Source organism: Marmota marmota, unplaced genomic scaffold (assembly GCF_001458135.2).
Source record: "Marmota marmota marmota unplaced genomic scaffold, marMar, whole genome shotgun sequence".
NCBI classification, from domain to species: Eukaryota; Metazoa; Chordata; class Mammalia; order Rodentia; family Sciuridae; genus Marmota; species Marmota marmota.
The window spans coordinates 30,640,060-30,657,638 of record NW_026000229.1 but is presented as its reverse complement, the minus strand read 5'-3'; the positions used below and the strand labels follow the sequence as shown (position 1 = coordinate 30,657,638).

Here is a 17,579-nt window from a genome sequence, read left to right as displayed (position 1 = left end):
TTTCTTGGGAGACCATTCCATTATTATTATGAACTATATATCATCTATGTCCCTTTAAATGCTCTCATTTACCTAATATTATAGTTACTTTTATAATTCATCAATATTAGCACCACATTTGCTAAGTATATCACTCTCTACCCTGGTATTTGAATTTTAGATGTTCTTCTTGTTAAAATAGCAAATGTCCATAATTTAGAAAATTGCATTTGAAAGTTATGACCTTAATAAATGAGTCTAACCTATTCATAGTGTGATTGTTGATATTTCAACTTTATCTTCTACATTTTTGTTGTTGTTGTTGTTAACCATTCTCTATTTTTGATTTTGTTAGAAATTTTTCTTCTAAGGTTTTCTTTTTTCTACTAGTTAGAAAGTTATATATTCTATTTCTTATTGGTTACCCTTAAGTTTTAGCACATATTCCTAAACCTATATTTTTCTTGTAATTATAAAGCTATCAATATCCACATCTTCTCCTTGAACATAATGAAAGTTTTAGCATATTTTAGTTTCCTCTACCATGTTCTCTTACATCGCTCCAAGAATACTATAATTTCTAACATTCTTAGGTTCTGTTATTTATTCTATTAATTCCATTGCTTTAATTATAAGTTCTAATGGTTTTGTTTTGATGTTAGTTTGGTGTCTTTTTTCACAGTGATAGCTTTCTGTAAATGCATGGTGATTTTTGGTTATCAGTAATCTTTTAGATATCCTGAATACTGTTATCTGTTTATGCTGCCTGCTTAAAGGAACTGGGGAGGGGAAGGGAGAATGAGCAGCAGGACAGAAAGATCTAATAGTTCTGGGCTCCTAATTCTTCCTTCACATGTGGCCAGCCACCTGGAACACTTCCCTGCTCCCAGACTTTTTCTTCCTGTTGCTATTGCCCAGCCCAATCAAGAGTGGAAAGGGAATGAAGAAATAGAGTGACTTCACCTGGTTGCCACTGCTCTAGAATACCCAACAAATTACCCCACAGACATCCCATATCACTTTCATATGTGGCACAATTTTGATATTACTCCGACTCAAGGCTGTCATCTTCTGGAAGTTTTGAATTACAGTTTTTCATTTTCAATTGTATACAGTCTTCTTTCTTTCAGGCTTTCTTTTTTTTTTAATACCGGGGATTGAACCGAGGAGCCCTTAACCACTAAGCCACATCCCCAGCACTTTTAAATATTTTATTTAGAGATGGGGTCTCACTGAGTTGTTTGGGCCCTTGCTGAGTTGCTAGGCTGGCTTTGAATTCATGATCCTCCCGAGCCGCTGTGATTATAGGCATGTGCCACTGCGTCTGGCTTCTTTCGGGATTTCTTATAGCTTCGGATTTACCCATTAACACCTTTTGGAACCCACATGTAATTTCATATTTTTCTTATTCTTTATTTGTTGTTTAAAACCTTTCCTGTCATTTTTAGGGATGAAAGCAATGATGGGAAGCTACAAAAACAGCGAGCTGGTAGGCACACTTAGTCTATCTACTCGAACCAGAAATTCTATGCTCTTTCTTGGTAAATTTCTAGTTTAAGTAATTCCCCTACAACTTTATAAACTCTATTCCTTACACTTTGCTCTTTTCCATACTGAGAATATTCAAAATCCAAAAAAAAAAAAAAAAAGAGAGAGAAAAACCACTCAAGTGACTTCTTTAGACATACCTGCCTGTGCAGTTTTGCACTGGGATCTATTAGAAGTAGGAGTTTCTAGCAATTTTGCCATTGTAGCAAGTTTGCTAGCAGCATTCATAATCTTTTTCTCAGCCCTGTGGGGAATTCCAAAATACAAAATTAAAATAGTTGTGAATTTCCTGAGCCCCAGGATTTGTTTTCCTATTAACTCTGCCAACATTTAGGGTAGCACAGCCATAAGCCTCTCTTAATCCCTGACAGCTGATCATATTAAAAAAGCTAATTTTGTGGTTAAAGAAAATGTTTAGAAAATAACAACATGCTGTCCTGGTGCTCTTAGGACACACTGTTTGTACTGAACTTACCCTTCTTCTTTACCATTATCCTGCAAAATCTGTTGGAGGCAAATTAAGTAATATTTGCGCATCTTCCGGGCAGTTTCCTGACGTTCTCGCAACACCTCTGCCTTTACCATTTCTGCTGCTCTTTCCTTACTTTCCTGAATGTAACGAAGCATGTCACCTATAGGGGAGGGAACACCCACAGGAGGTATAAGAACTTTTTCAGAAACACGGGAGGCAGACGTCAGACTATTCTTCTGGGAGATAAGGGGACTGGAGCTATGGTTTGAACATTACGCCAGACCTGCCCTGAATCCAGCAAAGACCCCCCCAAGGAAGGTCTTGGGTCAGCTGGATTGGTCAACTGAGCCCCACCTAAAATCCTGACCCTCTAGTATGTTATAAAGTAGTTGCTGATAAGCCAAATAAATTTATACTTTCTGTAATCATTAAAATGAGGTGTTTCAGATCACCATTTTGGTAGGCTCAAGAGAATCGGTTGGTTCTTCTGGAATGAGGATAGCTATATATGCTAAGGAAATACAGAGTATTCTATCATATTCTAAATACTTGGGCAAAAAAATAAAATAGGAGGCAGAGAAACTTAAGCATTTAAAAGAAAAAGAAATGGAAAGGGTGAACAGAAAGGAAGAGAAAAACTGAAAAACAAAAGAAAAGGACACAGTGTGAGCTGTGAAGACTATATTATTCTCTTGGGCTAAGAAAATCTATGTTTCATTTACTTTCAGCAACATTTATTGAGCATCTAACTAAACACATTATAATCTATGAAAGATTTATACAAATGCTACTGTAGAGAGTGATGAGACAGTTATCTTCTGAAGTTTGCATAAAATCATTAATCCACATTTTTAAATTGTCTTTTCATAAAAATAAATTCAGAACTACATCTTACATCTAGAATTTCACCATCTTTATTATATTAGGGATACCAATTTATATAAGAATTGCCCTATTAATGTCCGTTAGCATCTGAAATTAATCCTATGTAATAATGCCACATCTACTTTTCATTATTTGAAATGGGAAAAATTAAAATGAAGTACATGCCAACATAAAACTCCAATCATCCTTTCTAAAATGTAACTATGACATAATACACATACAAATTATCTTATTAGGATGAACAAAAAAAGCTTGAAATTTCACTTCCATTATAATACATCTTTGGTTAACACTAGTAAAAAGTGAGAAACAAATACCCTTTACTGATACTGATTGAGCTTATCAGAACTCTATACATGATTCTGCTCTGAAACCACTATATTTAGAAATTGAGCCTTTTCCTTCTCTATTTTGTTAAAAAAATGCAATTTTAGGAGGCAAATATACATTTTCCTATAAAAACACTGGCTATTATATTGAAACATACATCCATTCTCTGCAATTTTGTAATTAAAAAGCAGGAAGTATTTTATACTGTGAAAACATACCAGAGGAATGCTCTTCAGAGTGGCTGTCACTACTTGGTTCTGAGAAATTCTTGAGATCCAAGTTTACAAGTATTAGATATGATAATGAGAAAAAAACAGAACAGCTGCTAACTGGATTCATTTCCATAGTCCCTAAAAGTTTATAGTAGGAAGCAATAATTGCTAATACGTAATAATTACTAAATTTCATGTTGTAAGGTATTACATTTTTAGTTTAGTACTAATGTCTAGATAGCAACAATTTTTAAAAAATCCAGGATAATCGACAATATAAAAATAACTCTACTTTCATGTCATTTCCAAAAGATATTTGGGCAAAATGATCCATTACTACATAATTTTGAAATGGTATCAATGATCTTTTCTAAGACTGAAGAAAAAGCTAGTTTGAAAAATACCCTCAAAGTACTAATGCGCATAAATTCTGAGTTTACATTTCACACAGCAATAAAAAATGTTCAAACCATCCTAAAAATCTTGGGAATCTCTTTAGGGACTTACGCTTAATCTTTTTTACAGCTTTAATATACTGCCCCCGAAGTTCTTCCAAGGCCTGCCTATTGCTTGGCAGGCATGCATTTTCAATGGCCCCTTCTGACAGTGACCTAAAGACAATCCAAGATGGCAAAAGCAGAGATTATAATGAAAAAACTGACTTTTAAAATATACATATATGTATTAATATGTTCTAAATAAAAATATAGTCTAATAAAATAAACTGAGAATTTCATACACTTGAAACATGGTGGTACAATGCCTAGAATCTCAGCAGCTCCGGAGGTTGAGGCAGGAGGATTGTGAGTTCAACGCCAGACTCAGTAACTTAGTGAGGACCTAAGCAACTTAGTGAGACCCTGTCTCTAAATTAAAAAAAAAAAAAAAAATAGGGCTGGGGATGTTGGGGATGTGGTTAAATGCCCCTGAGTTCAATCCCCAATACCAAAAAAAAAAAAAAAAAAAAATTTCCACTAAAGCAAGAGTAAAATGGAGACAACTTATGTTATGGTTGCTTAAATAAATAATGGTAAATCCACATGATGAAAATATATGAAAGCTATTAAAAAACACACTGTAGGAACATATCTAATAACTCGGGGGGAATGCTTTTCTCATAAGACTAAGTTAACAAAGGGTTACAATCACTCCAATTTTTAAGCACATTGCGCATGGGGTGTGTATAAAAGAAGCTGAAATGATTTAAAACAGGGTTAACAGAGGGTATCTTCTGGGGTTAGGGTTTGGGAAATTTTCCCCTTTTTTATACTTCTTGATAGGAATAAAACAATATCAGTGATATTTCTAAAAATTAGACTTAGAAATTAAATGGTCTTTTAAAATAGTAAAAGTCTACCTTGGTGGTGTTCTACAAAGTGTTTGTAGTTCTTCCAATTTATTCTTCATGTCATTGTTTTCTTCTATCAATTCTTCAACAACTTTATTATTCTCTTCTATAAAAAAAAAGTTTATATTAGGTTAGGTCTTTTCCAGTCTTCCTTTCCACACGTTCCAACACAAAAGTATCTATTTTGCATCATTTCCAATTGCTCTCCTGGGTTTTTCATTCCCTTATAAGCCTACTCTGAACCATTCTTGTTACATTTTCTCTTTACTTACTGTCTGTAACCCATCTTCATCTTGCTTTGAGCTACATACTGTCCTGGGGTATGTATGTAGCTCAGAGCAAAAAAACATGCATAAGTTTTGTTTTCCAGCCAGACTGAAGATCTGTAGATACCTATTTAGGTTTACTAATTACATGTTTCCTTAAATCTAGTATACGGTCCATGCTCCTATAGAAGATAATTGAAAAAGCACCTCAATACAAAATATAGAGAAAATTAATCTTAAGTAGCTATCATTTTCAGAAATAATGTAAGATTTTTATTCTTCTTTGAACTTTTAAAAAGAATATGAGGAAACTGGAGTCCATAGAGTTTAAAAGGAAAAAAAAAAAAGCATGAATTTTAGAGTCAGAGAGACAAACTTTTGACATTAGCTCAGTTTATTACCTACTGAATGAATATAGTCATATTACTTAATCTGTCTGAATCTAAGTTTTTTTCACATATAAAATGAAGACAGTTTTACATGCCTTATACATTATGACAGAAATAAAAAAACCCAATGCCTTATACAAGGCCTGGCAATACCAAGGTTCAGTAAAATGTGAACATGGTACTTCACATTTCCTGCTATGCCAGCCCCTCAACACACCTCATGAGCTAGGGAATGCAATTATCCTATAACCCTTGGTGGTTGATTCAACATATATTTTTAAACCACTTTTTAACAAATGCTACCAAGAAAATGAAAAAAAGAATTAAGAAACAAAAGAGAAGGAGGCACAATAGCAAAGATATTATCACCTAATAGATATATGTTGAGAAAAAAATTCAAATAAAACTGTAACTTAAAATTCTGGCCCTGGCCTTTTTATCAGTCCACTGTTTTAAAGAAAGTAGCAACTTTCTTGGATCATTTCTAACTCTAGGAATCGTGGAAGATAGGAGAGCAGCTTTAAAAATCAAAATATGCAAAATAAATATGACCATAATCTACAGTGTTAAATATCACCTGTAAATAATAATCATATTTAGTGGCCATTCTATTTTGTAAAAATATTTTGATTTTCATTAAATTTTGCAATAGCTATATTTTATCTATATTTTACAGTTGAGTTGGACAAATATATCTCATTTACTCTATTGACTTCTATTAAGGAGTGAAGTTAATCAAAAGGAAAGTGTAGTTGTTAAAGCTTTTTATCTCAAAATTTGTAAGACCCTTTTCTGGCCTTATAGTACTTACTAGCTATCTCTAACAGACTTGGTTAGCAGTAGGTGGTGGCAGGTGGCTTCATTAGTCAGTAATATTTACCCAAGTATGTGCTACACTGCTGGAAGTACTATGCCAAGTGCTAGGACAGGACTTGATTCTTGTTGCCCAAAAATCTAAACCTCCAAGGAGTACAGACAATAAATGATTACAAAGATGCTGAATGTTATAAAAAGCACAGGAGCTTCAAAGAGTATGTAGTAGGAGGACCTAACCAGGTATGTGGCAGTCAGGAAAACCGCCCTGAAGAAGTAATGTATTAGGAGAAAAATGGGTGGGAGTTAGCCAGGCAATGATACCAGGAAGTTTGAATAGAGGAAGAAGACAAGAGGCCCAGAGATGAGACACTGAAATCCATACTATGCCTGAGAATAAGAGGACCGGGGAGACAAGGCTGAGGGCTGGCAGGGCTAAATCATGAAGACCTTTTTAAACCAGGCTAAATTAAGTGCCTGTATTTCATACTAAGGGCCTGATAAGCTACTGAAGAGCTCTTAAGAAAAGAGTGTCATGACCCAATTCCTTTTGTAAAAGGTTGTTATTGCTGCCCTACGGTAATGGATTGGTGCAAAAACTGGAAGAAGATAGTTGTAGGTGGTTTCCATTGTCCAGACAAAAGAGAGAAAATAAATGAGCTAATTTGCCTGGTCTTTTTGGACAACGCAATTATCTGAGACCCTGGTATTAGGTTTTTGATTCATTCAAACATTTGTTGTATGGTAGATGGCGTACATCATGTCCACAAGGATGAATAAGACAAGAGACATAGCCCTTACCCTCAGGGAAGAGTCTGACTAGGTAACCGAATGATTATAGATAGTAACCAAATGATTAAAATACAGAATGGTAATGGAAACAGTGGAGGAAGAGCCAAGTGCTACAGGGCCGCTCAAGAGTGGCTGACTTAACCCGATGGAAAAATCAAGGAGGGCTTTGCAAATGAGGCATCTACTGAGTTGAATTCTAAAGCATGAGGCAGGCCAAAAGGGAAATAGTATGGTAAGTATAAGACAGAGACAACATCATATGCAAGATCTAGCAGAAAGAGAAAATACAATCAGTTCAGAAATCTGAAACATTTCGAATGCAGAATTCAGAGCATGGGTTATAGGTGAATAAGAGGGAGCAGGGGTTTAGGCCCAACAGCTTCCTTTTTTTTCAGAAGGGCAGTGGGAAATGGCCAAAGATATCCCCTTCATATCCTGATAGCACTGTGATGCATGGGATGCATGGAGGCTAGCAGACCCCAGGCCTTTGCTATGCCTTCCCTGTTCCTATCAGTGGCAAACACCTCCATTTTCTAAGGCTTAGTGAAGGCTTCCAGTGCCTAGAATACTGCTTGACACACACTGAGCTCTCAATGTCTGTTCAGTCAAGAAAGGAAGAAAGGAATAGGAAGCTTTTAATCAAAGCTGAAATTTTCCTCTTTCAAGTTTATTAATAATTTGATTAGTTAGAATGAGGTCCAAATTGGTTTATATTAATCCCCAAAGAGAACCAGCACATACATTCATAAAAGCGTCACATCTAAACATTTCAACAAGGATCAAAGAGCTTTTATACTGGTGGCAGTGCAACTTTGGGTGCTAACCTCCAATTTTTTCCACTACAGCTTTGTGCTTTCTTTCTAAATGCTGAAGATGCCTACAGCATTTCTCCAGTTTTCTTTTCAGATCTTGACCTTCCTGCTTTGCCTTTTCAAGTTCTTGGAAGCAGTGTCCACAGCATAAATCTTTAATTTCAAGTGTCTTTTTCTTATCTGCAAAAATTAAATGACAGAAAACTTTTATGTAAGTTAACTAAGGACTCTACACACACACGCTCATACACACACACACACACACACACACACAGAAAGTAAACCAGATGACATGACTCCTGGTGAAAGGCTATAGTATAAAGAAAGAGCATGATGCTTAAGAAAGAGAAACTGGATTTAAGTCCTGTTCCGCTACTTACTAGCTGTATGACTCAGAGAGCATATTACTTAAGTTCTCTGAGGCTTAGTTTATTGTTATGTAAAACTGTAATACCATCTACTTTAAAAACTTCTATGAAACCTAAGGCTCAGATCATGGTCTTGAATACCACAACACTAAAAGGAACCAGGGATCTTCAAGAAATTGTGACTCCAGTACAGGGAGAAGGTATATACTAAATGAAATTGAAATATCTTGCCATGAAGAAAGTAAGATTGTACTAAAAAAAAAAAAATGTAGACATGTTGCAAGGATACAGAAACCAGTTTGAAAGTGCTTTACTAGCTGAATCTGGGACAACATGAGCACTAAATTAAATATACTAACGAATTATAAAGCATGGTAAAAAACAGGAATTTGTGAATCAGATCAATAATCCTCTGAGTAGATGGATGGGTAGGTTGATACATATGTAAGTAGATGGATAATAGGCAAATGAAACAGGAGGATTCTTAATTATAACACGATGAGTGCCAATTGGTAAAAATGGAAGAAGGCCTGGAGTTGGAAAATTATCATTTTTTAACCAGCATGGGAAAGAATGGATCTGGCAAGAATCATCAATAATTGCCAAATCTAAGAGGAAGTTTTATGAGGATATTTGCATGGTCTTAAAATGTCTCCTCACAGATTTTTCCTAGGTGCAAGGAGGGGAAACCCCAATAAGTACATAATGAAGAAATTGGACAACCTTTAACCAGGTGATCAAACAAACCTCACCAATAACACAAATGTGCCTCCAAATGTGAAGACATATCACCCATGCAGCGTTGCAGCCCAGAAAGCATGATACGAATCAAATCATGAAGAAACACCAGATAAACCCAAAACAAGAAAAGTTCTGATAAACACGGGTCATGGGAATAGAGGATACTTCTCTCAAGAATGCTAAGAAAGACAAAGAAAGGATGGAGAAATATTCTACATTAGAGGCTAAAACCCATGACTCCTAAATGTAATAATATTTGGCCTTAGACAGATTCCTGTAGGGGAGGGGATAATGTTATACAAGACATTATCAGGTCAATTCACAAAATTACAATACAAGCAACAGATTGATACTTTTTTCTAATGTTAAATTAACTGTTAGGTTATGCAAGAAAATACTTTATTCTTGAAAAATTTAGGCTGAGATATTTAAACATGAAGATAACAATGCATATATCTTACCCTCAAATGGTTCAGGAAAAAATGAAATTCACATATACATACACACCAAAAAGCATAAAAAGGGTAAAACATTGTCAACACATTTCTCTCTAGTTAAAGGGTACACAAGTGTTGTAAATAACTGCTTTTATTTTTGCTACTTTTTAAAAAGTTTGAAATTATCTCCATATTTTAAAAAATAATTAAAAATTACTGGGAGACATAAATGTATAAATTGTTGGCAAACAGGCATATAGCAAGTATACAATAATAATAGCTATTGTCATAAGTAATGTGTAGAATTCAGAAAATTAAAATAATATGAAAATGATACAAAAGATAGATTATAACCATGAATAAGAAGTAATAAAGTAGAAACACAAATTAGCACAGATTAAGAGACCAGTATCTAAAATGTTAATATAAAGTCACTGGTCCAACAAAATTATTGTTTACTCTCTCCTCACTATTTAGTTTCACTTAAATGGAACCAATTATGTTCATGAGCATCAAAGGATCAATGAAGCATCACAATGGTACCATCTATCTATCTATCTATATATATGCATGTATATCAGTGTATGTACATACATACACACACACACACACACACACACACATACATACATATATGAACAGAACTTCCCAAAGCCAAATATCATTTAAAATTTGTTTCTACTTGGGCTGGGGATGTGGCTCAAGCGGTATCGCGCTTGCCTGGCATGCGTGCGGCCCAGGTTCGATCCTCAGCACCACATACAAAGATGTTGTGTCTGCCGAAAACTAAAAAATAAATATAAAAAAATTCTCTCTCTCTCTTTAAAAAAAAAATTTGTTTCTACTCATTTCACAGTAATATATAACCTTCAGGCTATTCCAAATATGATACAACATGAAAAGTAAAAAGCAAAATACAAATTAAGGTAGCATTATTATCAACCTAACTGGAAATAAGAACCCAGAAGCACAGGAAAAGCACACACACAGATAGATGTATGTAGATATAGATACAGACATAGATACATATTTTTCCTGTGGTTGTTGGTTTTGTTTGTTTCAGCACTGGAAATTGAACCCAGGGACACTCTACGACTGAGCCAGATCCCAACACTTTAATTTTTTTTTTTTAATTCGAAACAGGTCTTGCTTTGTTGCAAAGGTTGACCTCAAACTTGCCATACTTCTGCCTCATGCTCCTGAGTAGCTGGAATTACAAGCATGTATTATCATCCCCAGTGCTGATTTTAAATTTTTCACTTAAGAAAAATTTAATGTAAAATTAGAAACCAGGCAAATTCCCATTAACAAAAGAACACATAGTTAGAGAATATTCATACAACAGAAAACACTATACAATGATGAAAATGAATGAACTACAGCTATACACAGACAAATCAGCAGCATGATATTAAATAGGAACGCAGCAAGTTATGAAAATTATGAGTATTCAACTATCTTCATAATGTTGAGACATAAAATGAAGTAATATTCTTGAGAACACGTATATTTGGTCAAAACAAAGAAAAGTAGGAAATAATTTTTAAAAAATGGAATACTTGTTACCTCAGCTTGAGGGAATCTGTGGGGCAGAACTGTGGGTTACCAGCACTGGTGATATTCTATTTCTTAAACTTAACACTGAGTTCCTGGTTGTTAGTTCCTGGTTGTTGTTTTTCATGACTTACCTCTGCATTACATATATTCTTTGCATTACTAAGTATTTCGTAATTAATGTTTAAATTACTTTTTAATAAAAATAATAGGATATTAAGAGACTGTAACAAAACCGTCAGTAGTAGTATTCTCTGATTCTAGGACTGTAAAGGACTTTATCTTTTAATATATTTCAGACTTAATCCCTTCTTTGTTTTTTCTTTATTTTCCCCTCCCTCCCTTCCTCCCTTTTTTTGGTGCTGGGGATCAAACCCAGGGACCTGCATATATTAGGCAAGCGCCCTGCCACTGAGTTATATCCTTAACCCCTGGATCTAATCCTTTCTAATAAATTTATTATTGTGTTTGTTTTTAAGGGAAACAGTCTAAAGAAAGAAAAAGAAACCATTTTATAGTATGATTTATCTTTAGCCAAATCTAATTTCTTTCATAGAACTTCCCAAAGCCAAATATCATTTAAAATTTATTTCTACAAATTTTATTGTTAAAATATAACCTTCAGGCTATTCCAAATATGGTATAGCATGAAAAGTAAGAAGCAAAATACAAATTAAGGTAGCATTACTATCAACCTAATTGGCAATAAGAACCCACAAGCACAGGAAAAGGGTCTGTGAACAATGAGAAAACTGTCAATTGACCTCTTAGGACAGGCAGAGATTAATCTACAATTATGGTAAATATGCCTACTGAGTTACAAATGTGGAAACTAAGGTAAATAACTTGGTATGTGTGATTTCTTCTGGAAATTGCTAGTTCTTTTCCAGGTTACATGGAAACAACAACAGGAAGAAGAAAGGCAGGTATGTTTGTGTGGGGGGCAGGAGCAGGCTGCAAGCGATCAAGATGCTAAAAAGGATGAAAGTTTATGAAGGATTTGCCAATTCCTAGCTCAAAAATTTCAGTAAATAGGCAATATAAACCCGATGTTCCTCAGTAAGCTCTGAATATAAGGGGCTGTGTTACAGTATAGTCTTTCCCATAATGACAAGTTGAAGCCACCAAATAAAAGTTAAACTATTAAGTCATCAAATGTTCAAGGAATACAAACTCTGCATTCTTCACTTCACCATGGTTGGAAAGGAAGAGATTAAAAATACTATCCCTGCCCTAAAAAAGCATACAAATAAGTTAGAAAATATCTAATGTATTTCACAAGTATTTCTTCCATTAACAAATGGTTGAAATAAACTTCAGTAATTTGAATGAAAAAAGTCTCCATTATCTGGCATATCTTATATGAAACCATTAAAGTCTCCATATCTTATATGAAACCCTTAATTTCTCAATAGTCAGGGAATAAAAACATGACTGCTCTATTAAAACTCTCATTATTTTCCTTGTAATTACAATAGAATCACATGAATGGAGTAAAATCTATAAAAAGACAGAAGAACAAAATTTAAGAACAAGATCTAATTCAACTTTGTCCTCTAAATACAAAATAAAATCTAAGGAGAAAATAGAAATCAAGTCAGAGTAATTTATATATTTATTCACTCAGAAAACTGTTCACATCTTTGATTTCCTTTTATCCTCAAGACGCCCCTCTGGAATAGTGATTACACATATTATAAAGACTCATGGGAACAAAATCCAATTACCAGCTTCTGCTTCTTGCAAGGGCAAAGGCTGTGCTTGGTATCTGGAAGTGGGTGCAGGAAGGGCTGCTGGGACTCCAGGATCTCCTCTCCCACTACCCGCGCTGGCAGGATTCATAGAGATCTTGACCATATTTCTCTGAAAAAAAAATTATCTTCATAATGAATATCCTCCACAAAAAAATTGATATAAATTTCTATCTAAAATGCTAACAATAAAAATAAAAACATTGCCTGAAAACAATTGTGCTCTATCACTAATGTTTTTCTCACAGTGCTACATGTCACTAGGAGCCTCCTAGTAGGCTAGTCCAACAGAGGACTGATAGGCCTGCTATGACAGAGACAGGAAGTTCACCTTGTACATTTATTTACATATGAATTTAAGAGACTTTGAATAATTTATGTTATCAAACCACAGGACAAACAATATGAAGTCAGAATTATTCTTGAAAATACAGAACATTTTCATTGAAGCAGAGATCAAATTCATTAGCAACTACAATATCAACCTTTTGCCTCCTCCAAACTGAAAATAACAATAAACTTAATTATAAACTTACTTAGTACTTAAATGTTCCTAAGTACTTTAATGTATGCTCTCATTAGATAAGAAATGCCAATCAAATTCCAGTTAAAGATAGAAACTGAGGCTTAGCTATAAAACTCATTGATTTTTAAGATAATATTTTCAGATTTGGCGCAATTATTAAATACCAAAGGAACAGAATACATGATGTTTTAAAGCAATCTTGTTTTTTATTCTTAAAACACATGCTCTGCTTGATTCTAGAAGCCTTGATTTTAATTCTGAGAAACCCAATCACTGAATGTCAGGAAGCCCATGTATGGTGTCCCACAGAAGCAGCAGGCGGGAATTAGAGGCTCACAATTAAGAGGCTACAAGACTGAGGCCCAACAGAGAAATAAAAGCTGAGTCAAAGGCTATTAATATCTCTAGTTTCCACTTAAAATTGGAGAAGAAAAGCCAAGATGACCAAAAAAGGTAGGAAAGCAATAACCTTTTTGGTCTTAATTTTAACTTGACTTTGAAAGAAAAAAACAAAAACAAAAACAGAATATACATCCTTAAGGTTCCTGGAAAATTTTGCCCCAGTTGATATTTTTCTTTTATCCACTGTGAGCTGTTCCACTAATGTATTTTGATAAGGCATCCATTTCTTAGAAACGACATTTTCCAGTCACTGCATCCTCTCCATTCTAGGAAACTTTTGATCACTTCTGCTGTTTTAATGAAGACTTCTTTAAATACACAGTTTTCCACTTTTAATTTCCATGAACAATTCTAAGTACAGATTTAACAAATTATAGTTATTCATATTGATAGCACCTATATTGCAAATTTATAATCATTGATTTACCTCAACATCCTGAGCTGAGCTAGCTTATGGTAGAAGGTCAAGTATTACTTCTATGACAAATGCCAGACTGGGCACTTCAAAGTCAGCTTTTCCTCAGGAATGGAACCAGACCCACCAAACAAAAACTAAATTCTTAGCCAGATTATTTGATTCTCTCTCCACAGAACTGTGAGCCACATTAAGTCACACAGATGACCTTAAACTGTGTATATAATTATAAGCCCTATAAAAACACCTCAGGTTGATTGGGTATGAGTGTGTGTACGTGTACGTGTGTGTGTGTGTGTGTGTGTGTGTGTGTGTATTCCACACCATTTGGAAAACACAGAATATTCTCACTGAAGCAGGGGTCAAATTCATTACAACTGCAATGCCAACAAAATAAAAATATAAATGGAAAAGGTGGTGTAGTTTCTTCATGTTTTAAGGCAGAGATTGTCTTTTCAGGAAAACAAACTTGAAAACATTGACACGATTTTCCCATCACTTCTCATCCTAAAACCTGCTATAGATAATGTTCTTATTTTTAATTATCTATTTTTCTCCAAAGATTCTCAATAAAGGATTAAGTAGTGCTCATGGGAAGCAATCTTATCCAATTGTTATATTGAAGGCAACTACTCAAGAATGACATCTCTGTGAAATCAAGGAGAAAAACAGCAACTGGGGTGGGACAAAGTGGACTGATCTTCTAGGTCCCTTCTGGTTCTAAAGTTATGTACTTTTTCACATGCTGTGTATAGGAAGGCCCAGATATGTCATGCATATCTTGCACCCAAATTTAAGGAACTAAGCCAGGGATTGATTTGTTTTTCTCAGATTGAACAACTATGGTATATATTTGCCCAAAGCAATAAACTAACTATCACCAAATTACTGGAACTCAGATTTTTTTTTCCTAGCTTATAACTCTTTCCTATATGTATTAATATAAAATTCTCAATTATGACCTTGAAAAATCTTCAGTCATGATATCCTGATGGATCTCAACTCATATGTCTGAACTCTTCTCTCAAACAACCTGATAATTTTGACATCTTTTCCACATGCTGAAACTTAGAACCTTATTCTGGATCTTTCATGCATACCTAATTTCTTTAATTATAAGGAAGCAAGACTTTGGTTTTTATCAGCTCTTCCACACAAACTTAAAGTCAGTCTCAGAGAATACTTATTCAACTAAAAGAATACAATTAATCCATTCTATATGCACATACCAGGTGAATCAATGAAACTGGATTTTAGGGTTTTGGGTGTGTGAGCCATACCTCTTATTTGCTTGTTTGTGTTCTAATACTTTTTGTACTTGATTGGTATTTTTAGCCTAAATAAGATATAAATTCATTGAGGGCAAGAAACAGGCTTCCAAGCTCTTCAGAAGCTTTTAAGAAACTACAGCATATATGATACATATTTCTTAAAGTGTTAGACCCAGAAAATGAAAAATAAGAACAAGAGTTATTCAGTTTCTGAAATCTCATCCTTTCAAAGGAAAGCATATTTTCTTTCTTAGGAAAAAGACATATAGAGGCTAAAAACTCTGCCTCACTTTGTGGTACTATGAAGCAGTAAAGGTTCTTTGGCAACAAAATATAGATCCTTTGAATTTTCTACAAAAGGTGTTTTAAACCACTGATATAAATACAAGTCTCTCATCTCCTAAAAAGAAAGGAAAAAAAAAAATGCAACCTCCACAGTCATCCTTAATATCCAACAGCTCTTTTTTACTCTGAGGAACATACCTTTTCCCCTTCTGGGCTGGTATTTTCTTTAAGCATGGAGACTGTATCTTGAAGTACTTTCTGTATGCAGGCTTTTAGTTTCTCAAAATATTGCACAGACACCCACTTTGAAGAACAAGTTGACAAGATTTCCAAAAGCTGCTTGTTCTCTGAACCACTGACATACTCCTTTTGGGTTTCCATTAAGAGAAGTTCGACCACAGTTAGGACGTCTTCCTCATACTGATGGATTTCTAGTTGGATCCGCCTGGCTTCCTGCACTGTCCACTCTCTACGGCTCTGTTCCAGGCAAGCTTGTAATTCTGTCTCCTTTTGGAGAAGCAGTTCAGTTTTTTGTTTCATAAAGTCTTCTTTAGCTGTTGCAAGCACTTCATTAATTTTATTTCGATGATCATCTAAAAACTGACGGTAATCTTGCTCATTTTGTTCTTGAATTTTGTGGATTTCTTCTTGCTTTTCTCTGTTCCATTCGCTCCAGGCCTTAGCCAATTCCGCCCTGACAACCACAGGGACTTCCTCGTTCTTTAACTCCAGCTCCTTCTGGAGAGAATGAATCTTCTCTTCCAAGTTCTTGCCCAGCGTTATATTTTTCTTCATATTTTCAATCTCACTTTTCCACTTCTCTTTAGCTTCAGACACAGCCAATGCCAGCTGAAGAATATAACATGTTTAAAAAGTCTTTATGATTCTCCTCGTTAATAACAAAATTAAACTAAGCAACAATTTAGGTTAACCTCTCAAGAGATTTAAAATTAAAATTAAAGAAAAAAAAGCAAATTTGGATGAAATCTTGAGGATCTTTTCCTTCATTTTAGATCACTAGCTAGTTTATGGCTTATGTTATCTAAAAATATCAATTTCCGAAAGAAGAACTAGAAGCTGAAATTGAAATATAAATTTATATATTCATTCTTTGTATTTATATTTATATAAATATTTATATAATTAATGTCAGAAAAATATTTCACATTAATATATATAAATTTTTTGGTGGTCCAAATTGTAATCAAACCCTGAGGGCTGGGATTGTGGCTCAGCGGTTGAGCGCTTGACTAGCATGGAGGGGACCTGGGTTCGATTCTCAGCACCACATTAAAATAAATAAATAAAGGTAGAGGGAACTGTGACCACCCACAGAGCAGGCCCAGCGGCCTGCTGAGGGGCAGAGCTGCCCCCCACCCCCCGCGCCTGCCAGGTAGGCGGAACTGTGACCACTGACAGAAAAGGCCCAGTGGCCCGCGGCGGGACAGAGCTTCCAATCACTCCTGCAAGGTAGGCGGGCCTGCGACCCACTGGCAGAACAGCCCCAGAGGCCTGCAGAGGGGCAGTGCCGCTACCTGTGCCTGCAAAGTAGGCAGAACTGCGACCACCGACAGAACAAGCCTAGTGGCTCGCAGAGGGACAGAGCNATGTAATGTTTTGAACAACAACAACAACAACAAAAAAAAAACCCCAAAAAACAAGAGGCCATATAGATAAAACCCATTTATGAAAACTATTGCTTGAATTTCTTCTACTGCATTTATGCCATGTGATCCCCCAGACTCTGCTTAAACACATTTAATTAGATGGAACCCTAGCTGCCTCAAAGCAGTTTACATTAGCTCGGATGAACTCTCAGAAAATTACTTTACATAATAGACCCTGAAAGCTGTCTCTTTTTAACTTCCAGAGTTCTATCCCTTCAGGACACAAAAAGAAATTTAATCATTCTTCCAAATGACCATCCTTTGAATATTTGGAAATGTTATTCTGTTTCCTTAGTGCTACACAAGTGTTTCTCAA

General features: G+C 35.0%; 1 protein-coding gene across 7 annotated transcripts in view; it reads right to left on the bottom strand.

Annotated features, from left to right (window-relative positions):
- Nucleotides 1-17,579, bottom strand: part of Cep152 (centrosomal protein 152) — a 90,067-nt gene that overhangs the window by 2,418 nt on the left and 70,070 nt on the right. For 5 of the 7 annotated variants that reach the window (XM_048793738.1, XM_048793741.1, XM_015480688.2 and 2 more), the window contains 7 exons: nt 15,795-16,445; nt 12,674-12,809; nt 7,859-8,026; nt 4,784-4,880; nt 3,934-4,037; nt 2,003-2,159; nt 1,668-1,771 (listed from right to left, as the gene is read on the bottom strand). In XM_048793738.1, the coding sequence (XP_048649695.1) occupies nt 1,668-1,771; nt 2,003-2,159; nt 3,934-4,037; nt 4,784-4,880; nt 7,859-8,026; nt 12,674-12,809; nt 15,795-16,445 (1,417 nt within the window). The remainder of the gene's footprint in view (nt 1-1,667; nt 1,772-2,002; nt 2,160-3,933; nt 4,038-4,783; nt 4,881-7,858; nt 8,027-12,673; nt 12,810-15,794; nt 16,446-17,579) is intronic. The other 2 variants (XM_048793740.1, XM_048793743.1) reach the window with 1 other exon arrangement.